Source organism: Haliotis rubra, unplaced genomic scaffold, assembly GCF_003918875.1.
Source record: "Haliotis rubra isolate DU_JTF1 unplaced genomic scaffold, ASM391887v1 Scf70, whole genome shotgun sequence".
In the NCBI taxonomy this organism is placed as follows: Eukaryota; Metazoa; Mollusca; class Gastropoda; order Lepetellida; family Haliotidae; genus Haliotis; species Haliotis rubra.
Window position 1 is genome coordinate 1,287,110 of NW_025767413.1, and position 8,920 is coordinate 1,296,029.

At 42.1% G+C, this 8,920-nt stretch overlaps 1 protein-coding gene across 1 annotated transcript; it reads left to right on the forward strand.

Annotated features, from left to right (window-relative positions):
- The first annotated feature begins 5,779 nt into the window (after window positions 1-5,779).
- Window positions 5,780-6,220, forward strand: LOC124258745. Its single transcript, XM_046692826.1, has one exon. The coding sequence runs from the start codon at window positions 5,780-5,782 to the stop codon at window positions 6,218-6,220; it is 441 nt and encodes a 146-aa protein (XP_046548782.1).
- The last annotated feature ends 2,700 nt before the right edge of the window (window positions 6,221-8,920 follow it).

Below are 8,920 nucleotides of genomic sequence, written 5' to 3' on the forward strand. Positions count from 1 at the left end.
ACCGACAGACTGTGAGAGAGCTTCGACCTTCAATATGTGGTACGCCATGTCATATTTAGCGAAGCGCCCATAATATACTTGTGTAACATGAACTTGAAATGTTTTCTAATTATTGATTTCAACAACTGCCCATAGAGTACCTGGCGGCCAAGAAGGAATTATGTGTCGGTGTCACCCGCGACAATTAATCATTCGGCCGCCACACGTGATCGATAGCGCAGACAGTACCTCCAGACAACTGCCGTTCAGTTTGGATTTCATGGGCAGAATCAACTTACTTTTCCGAGCATGCATGTGTTGCTCTGGTTAGTGCTCGGCGTTTGGTTTTAAATTAAATATTATCATACTTGCTTATTTTATTTTCCCTTTTAAAATTTTGTTGACGTGTGTTCGGTTTGTTACGAGACGGGGAACTTATTGCCGAGTCGATCAATTAAAGGATTTTTATCATGCCGAAATAATCATACATCTATACGTCCATACTGAACTCTTCAACGTTATTTTGCATTGCGGATGAGATAATGCAGTTTAGTTTCCTTGTGTGAGTCGTATCAAGTCAGATTAAATCATTTTCACACCTTTAAGGGCGACAGTATCATCAGTTACCTTGTTTTCGGTAATATTGTTTTACTGGATGTAAAAATATCATTAATTTTAATCGAAAACTTGAAAAACTGAAACCAAGGCATATTCTTATTTGTTTGAAAGGAAAATCCTCATTTTTCCCAAATGAGGACACTTTTAGCGACAGCTTGTAATTAGGGTGTCAAAGGATCTCACCAGTTCTATCATTTCCCGATGAGCTAAAATTTCATGACGTCTTGTGTTTGTAAAGCGGTTTTAAGAAGAAAAAGATCACAAAGGATCCGGAGGCTGGGTGGAACAGTCATTGAGACAAAAAATGTCTTATTCAGGACAGATTGTCTATTTTTTCCTCGTTCCTTTAATACGTATGTGATATTTTTCTAATATATCTTCTTAGCAACATTCTGAGCGAGGTCAAAACATAAAATCGCTGCGGCCATATTTAAGCCATGATTAAAGCTATCTTGGAAGTCGACCGGAGCCGTAGCATTTCACACTCTTGAGGTTCCAGTTTACAGAGCAGCTTTTAAAGAGGGAGCTAGATCTCTTTCAGTATTTATTCATTTCATCGGAAAAAATGTTGAACTGTATACAAACAAGAAGAGCCCGACGTGCCACTATGAAGGGAAACCAAGTTCTATGGATACTCAACTTCTTTACTGCAATGTAGGTACCTACACCGAAACGTCGCATTCATTGCAATAAAGAAGTTGACTATCCGTTGAACTTGGTTTTCCTTCATCTTCACAACTTCTAAAATGCCTCTCAAAGAAACGTGTCCTAGATGATAATACGTGTGTATGTGAGTCGGGGTGGGGGTGGGTCTAAAGCCGTTTTAAAATATTTGGGTTATATAGCCTTTGTTACATTTCATTTCCTTTTCTCGATCTGGGTTTTGTATCCCGAAATAGGTACATGCAATTTAGTGTACAGATGTGCGTGTCTGAGTCACGCAGGCTTGAATTGAGGCCTTTCATGTCACTACAGTGAGTGAGTATTTTTACGCCGCTTTTAGCAATATTCCAGCAATATCACGGCGGGGCACACCAGAAATGGGCTTAATACATTGCACCCAGGTCTTCGGTGTTACGAGCGAACGCTTAACCACTAGGCTACCCCACCGCCTCTAATGTCGAAATAAGTGTCAATACACCCACCATGTACATCTCCTGCAACGTCATGCTTACACACATGACTTAGCTGAAAAGTTCTACTAAGGGGATATATTCAACAAACTTACTCACTCACTCACCTACTCATTCACTCACTCAGCTAAAGAGAATTGGTACAGGAAGGGGAGATGTTGGTACTTTCGTTTACTGGTTTTCACAAGTCAATATTTAAATGTTAAAGTCCAAAGACGTATCGTTGTTAACTGTTTATGATCTAAGTGCTTATTCATGTGTTAATTTCTTGACATGAACGCGTGTGTTGTAGCAATTTACGATGATTATTATTATATATAATATGGGTATTTATATAGCGCTATAGTCCATCCCAGCTACATGCATGCTCAAAGAGCTTTGTTTTCATTGGATGTCAATCTCAACGGCACATCGTATTTTCAATATCTACTCCCTAGGGAGCACACAACTCCTGCAGCCTCTATGTGCACCAAGTTAATGTGACTTTCCCATCCTTACGAGGTACCCATTCACAGCTGGGTGGACTGGGACACATAGTCACACTGTAGTGCTGGTATTGGCATACAACCTGCGATACGATACATCGCGATACTAAAATTTCAGTCAGGACGATATATTGCCAAAGTATTGTGAACTGAAACTGTGATACGATACGAATCCCGACATACGGGTGGCGATACGATACGTATCATGATACTAAAACCTTTAATTCTAACACCAACTATAAAATACCTTAAGATCAAAATGTGATATATCGTATCGCAGGTTGTATGCCTATACCAGCACTACTGCGAAATGGAAATTTCAGTGTCGCTGCCATATTTCCGGAAAATAAATGCAGAATCGATCAAGCTTCAAAAAGCTAGACTAGCTAAAGGTATAGCGCATGAACTAACTGTACAGTGGAAACCTCCTAAGTAAAGACGCTTAACTAAACATACCGGATAAGTAAACACTTTTCTTTGGTCCTGGCAAATTTCTTCATTAATTATCACTATTAGAGTCCGGTTAACTAAACTCGGATAAGTAAACAATACCGCTTAACTAAATGTCTTCTCACGGTCCCTGGAAGTAAATTACTTAACAAAAGATACTGGATAACTAAATTAGTGATCACCACATAATCCGACATGAGGGGCAGTCGTGTCAGTCTCTAGTCAAACAAACATCCTACTTACAGCTCGCTGGCATCAAGCAGTTGACAATACACTGACAACTGGAGGCCAGCCCTGATAAGTTGTTCATTGTTACATATGCATACATATACATGCATATGGTTGTCATTTGCCGGTTTTTATAAGTTTGGATAAGTAAAATACCTGATAAGTAAACAATTTTGGCGAGTCCCTTGAAATTTTACTTATGAGGTTTCCACTGTATTTACTTTTATTGTATCAAAAGGATTGTACGTGGTTCTATTTGTACCGAGGTATTCAAGAGCTTCTCCTCATTTATAAGTACAATGTTCTTTTTGGAGAGTGAGGTAAACCACGCCAAACTTATATGATGTGATGTCATAACTTTCAGTCACATTAGCAATTTTAAAAACAACTACAAAATAAATAAAACATTATACTGTTATAAATAGACAACATAGAACTTCTGGGCTTTTAGTTGCCAGAAATCTAAATGTCTTTCAAACTGTAGCTTTGAAAAACATCCGGAGCTTCCACGAACAAAACGTTATGTACAGTCGCCATTTTGACTGGCGTTGTGGGCAGTGCTTCATTCACTTTCGGTTTAAATTTCAGTGCGTTTAGGTGTTCAATCTATTATAAACATAGCTCGTTTACAGTTTTTGTTTGGCATTTTCAAGTAAATATAAGGGATCATTAACAGCAGCAAGTGTTTTAAAGTATTTCGTCAAATTCCACCAGCGTTGTTCAAGGTTCATTCGAAAACGAGGTAATTAAGTTCATAAACGAACATTGTGAATGTTAATATCATGCGAGCACTATGTCTGACCCAGTTCTTGACGCAAGAAAACGTTTACTTAGAAAAGGAAAATAAGTATGCATATATTTTAATCATCAAACAAAAGTACGTCTTTTGTATTGACAGATATCGCGATTCGGCAATATTCAAAGTAAAACATCGATGTATCGTGGCCCATTTGAAGTATCGTATCGGCATATGCGACAATGTAAAACCCTGCATCGATTCACTGTATCGGCTGCCCACGGGTCGATGACCGATGATCGATGATCGATGCGTATCGATGAATCGTCACACCACTAAATCACAGTCCTTTGTCCACGTTTTAAGGCACGTTGCTGTACACGCAACTCGGTGTGAGCGTTGTTAGAGCTTCTGATCTTTTATCAAAATGTTTTAATTTATTTTATGCAGTTGTTTTTCACCAAAAGATTGATGCTGGAAATGATGTCACCCAAATCTAACACATATCAGAGTCATTTACTTATTGATACAACTGGAGATGTAGTGGCACTAGATATGTACATGCGCAGACACTTGTACACGGTGAGTGAGTGAGTTTAGTTTTACGCCGCACTCAGCAATATTCCAGCTATATGGCGGCGGTCTGCAAATAATCGAGTCTGGACCAGACAATCCAGTGATCAACAGCATGAGCATCGACCTGGGCAAGTGGGAATCGATGGCATGTGTCAACCAAGCCAACGAGCCTGACCACCCGATCCCGTTAGTCGCTTCTTACGACAAGCATGGGTTACTAAAGGTTCAATCTAACCCGGACCTTCACGGGTGGCTACCCACCGACACTGGCCCGAAAGAAGCCGCACTCGAAACCCCGGTGCAGAAGCAGAAGTCTAAGTTTTACTCAGGTTCGGGCTCCTTTTAATTTTAAATGAAGTTCTTTGTTTCTATCGACATTATATATTTTCAGCGACTAAGCGTTAGTCTAACTAAACATAAGTAAGCCCTGTTGTATGCGGTGTGAGTGTGTGAGTGAGTAAGTTGATTCTAACGTCGTTTTTATCAATATACCATCATTATCACGGCGGGGGACACCAGGAATGGGCTTCACAAATTGATACAAGGTGGGGAACCATGGCAGTGGGCGTGACGAGCGACCGTTCATCCACCAGGTTACCCCGCCGCCACTGCATGAAGTAAAGTGTAAACTGCTTTTTGTGCATGCACATATAACGTTTCACGATACAACGTGTACACTTTCGTTTTTAGTGTGGTCAATAAGTTTAACGACTTCACATTGTTTGACTTTACGCGTTTATCATTAACATGTAAATGTCGATATGCTAGTCTCTTTGTGCTATGGAAGTTAATTCTACACTATAACACTGGTTTAAAGGTTTGTTTAGTGTGTTACTGAGTGAGTTTAACGCCGCTTTGTGCAGTATTCCAATATATCACCACGTGTCAAATACTGTGGGTGGAAAGCCCGAATTGATGGGTGCCTCAGACAGTAACCCCGTTTTCTGGCGCATCTAAGGGACACAACTCTGTACAGACGACAAGATCCTCGGTGTTAGTGCTATATGATGGCTTACTTGAGACTCACCCTCCATCCCCATACAGATGGACAAGTCAGACGTGTGTATCTCACTCTCCACCCCCGTACAGATGGACAAGTCAGACATGTGTATCTCACCCTCCGGCCCCGTACAGATGGACAAGTCAGACGTGTGTATCTGACCCTTCCACCCTCGTACAGATGGACAAGTCAGACGTGTGTATCTCACCCTTCCACCCCCGTACAGATGGACAAGTCAGACGTGTGTATCTCACTCTCCACCCCCGTACAGATGGACAAGTCAGACGTGTGTATCTCACCTTTCACCCCCGTACAGATGGACAAGTCAGACGTGTGTATCTCACCCTCCACCCCCGTACAGATGGACAAGCCAGACGTGTGTATCTGACCCTTCTCACCTCCACCCTCGTACAGATGGACAAGTCAGACGTGTGTATCTCACCCTTCCACCCCGTACAGATGGACAAGTCAGACGTGTGTATCTCACTCTCCACCCCCGTACAGATGGACAAGTCAGATCCTTCCACCTTCCACCCATGACAGATGTGTGTATCTCAACCTCCACCCCGTACAGATGGACAAGTCAGAGTCAGACATGTGTATCTCACCCTCCACCCCGTACAGATGGACAAGCCAGACGTGTATCTCACCCTCCACCCTCGTACAGATGGACAAGTCTGACGTGTGTATCTCACCCTCCACCCCCGTACAGATGGACAAGTCAGACATGTGTATCTCACCCTCCACCCCCGTACAGATGGACAAGTCAGACATGTGCATCTCACCCTCCACCCCCGTACAGATGGACAAGTCAGACATGTGTATCTCACACTCCACCCCCGTACAGATGGACAAGTCAGACGTGTGTATCTCACCCTCCACCCTCGTACAGATGGACAAGTCAGACATGTGTATCTCACCCTCCACCCCCATACAGATGGACAAGTCAGACGTGTGTATCTCACCCTCCACCCTCGTACAGTACAGCATCTGCTTCCCAGTATATATTCCGTGATAGGAATACTTAATTCAGTTCTCCCGAACCGTAAATGGCCTGTAATTACATATTCATTCCAATGATTTCAGATGTGCCAGTATAGTTAGTTCACTCTTTTATATCCCGGATGGGACTCAACCCCCCAAAAGTACTAGAATCTGTACTTTACTGAGAAAGTGTAATCCCAAATACAACAGTGTATGTTACTATACAATTATAGACTCTTGTAGAGGTCGCTAGCTCGCAAGCTCGGTCGATATTGTTTTACTCAGGTCAATAAAAACCGATATCGACCTCTACAAGAGTCTATAATTGTTTTATTATATAATGAAAGAGAAACGGGTTTTAACATAAACTTTTAATGCACACGCTGTGCCATCTATCCGAGTGATCTGATTGGCTGAAAAGCGGGGGAAGCCCCTTCTTACGGGATTCCTTGTCTATTTTTAGTAACCCAAGTCAATATCGTAATTTATCAGAAAACTCAAGTCAATATCGTGTTTTGTAGTCAATCATTTTACGGTATTTTGACCAATCGTGGTACAGGAAAAATACTACCTATATAATAAACTCTTTTATAGCCTGATATCTTGCAATGCGGTTCCAACTCACACACTCACTCACTCAGCAGTGTTGCACAACGCATAGCCAAGCAATCTCTACAGACAAAGGTGCGGAAGGAAGTCGTGCAACGCTATGAAAACAAAGGTGGGACAACTCATCTCTTTGCGAGGTCATTCCTTACCGAAAGGTGCGAATGATGCGAGCTGTTTCGCTCGTTGGCAATCAGCGCTGTGCCCTGCGAGTAATGACATCAGAGATGTAGATCGTTATTTGTTTAAATGTCACTTGTTTAATAAAGAACAGGAACGGTACATTGTTATAAGAGCTATCTCATTAGACCAAACACTAGAAAAGTCTATGCAATACTGTAATGCATCTTTCCTATAGACTAATTACGTACATATCGCATGCTCCATCTGTCACTCGAAACTCGGGCTCTTTTGTCGCCGCTTTGTGATTAATCTGTTTCTTTTACTGCCAAGGAGGACAATAATCAGTAAAATGTGAAAAAACCCACACGATTGGACTCCGTTACATCTGGAAATTTTGATATTTTCCAGTTGTTTGTGAAAATCTGTGTTTACGGTTGTCCGTTCATAGCTTTGCAAACACCGGAGTGGTCTTGTATGACAGTGTTTTAGTCTGTACACACCGTAACAAACACCGGAGTGGTTGTGTATGACAGTGTTTTAGTCTGTACACACCGTCACAAACACCGGAGTGGTCTTGTATGACAGTGTTTTAGTCTGTACACACCTTCACAGACACCATAGTGGTCTTGTATGACAGTGTTTTAGTCTGTACACACCTTCACAGACACCGGAGTGGTCTTGTATGACAGTGTTTTAGTCTGTACACACCTTCACAGACACCGGAGTGGTCTTGTATGACAGTGTTTTAGTCTGTACACACCTTCACAGACACCAGTGGTCTTGTATGACAGTGTTTTAGTCTGTACACACCTTCACAGACACCAGAGTGGTCTTGTATGACAGTGTTTTTAGTCTGTACACACCTTCACAGACACCGGAGTGGTCTTGTATGACAGTGTTTTAGTCTGTACACACCTTCACAGACACCATAGTGGTCTTGTATGACAGTGTTTTAGTCTGTACACACCTTCACAAACACCGGAGGGGTCGTGTATGACAGTGTTTTAGTCTGTACACACCTTCACAAACACCGGAGGGGTCTTGTATGACAGTGTTTTAGTCTGTACACACCTTCACAAACACCGGAGTGGTCGTGTATGACAGTGTTTTAGTCTGTACAGACCTTCACAAACACCGGAGGGGTCTTGTATGACAGTGTTTTAGTCTGTACACACCTTCACAAACACCGGAGTGGTCGTGTATGACAGTGTTTTAGTCTGTACAGACCTTCACAAACACCATAGTGGTCTTGTATGGCAGTGTTTTAGTCTGTACACACCTTAACAAACACCAGAGTGATCGTGTATGACAGTGTTTTAGTCTGTACAGACCTTCACAAACACCGGAGTGATCGTGTATGACAGTGTTTTAGTCTGTACACACCTTCACAAACACCGGAGTGGTCTTGTATGACAGTGTTTTAGTCTGTACACACCTTTACAGGCACCATAGTGGTCTTGTATGACAGTGTTTTAGTCTGTACACACCTTCACAGACACCATAGTGGTCTTGTATGACAGTGTTTTAGTCTGTACACACCTTCACAGACACCGGAGTGGTCTTGTATGACAGTGTTTTAGTCTGTACACACCTTCACAGACACCGGAGTGGTCTTGTATGGCAGTGTTTTAGTCTGTAACACCTTCACAAACACCGGAGGGGTCTTGTATGACAGTGTTTTAGTCTGTACACACCTTAACAAACACCAGAGTGGTCTTGTATGACAGTGTTTTAGTCTGTACACACCTTCACAAACACCAGAGTGGTCTTGTATGACAGTGTTTTAGTCTGTTACACCTTCACAAACACCAGAGTGGTCTTGTATGACAGTGTTTTAGTCTGTACACACCTTCACAGACACCAGAGTGGTCTTGTATGACAGTGTTTTAGTCTGTACACACCTTCACAGACACCGTAGTAGTCTTCTTTGACAGTGTTTAGTCTGTACACACCTTCACAGACACCAGAGCGGTCTTGCATGACAGTGTTTTAGTCTGTACAC

Coding starts and splice junctions, on each gene's coding strand:
- LOC124258745 (XM_046692826.1), top strand. CDS start 5,780: ATGGACAAGTCAGAGTCAGACATGTGTATCTCACCCTCCACCCCGTAC.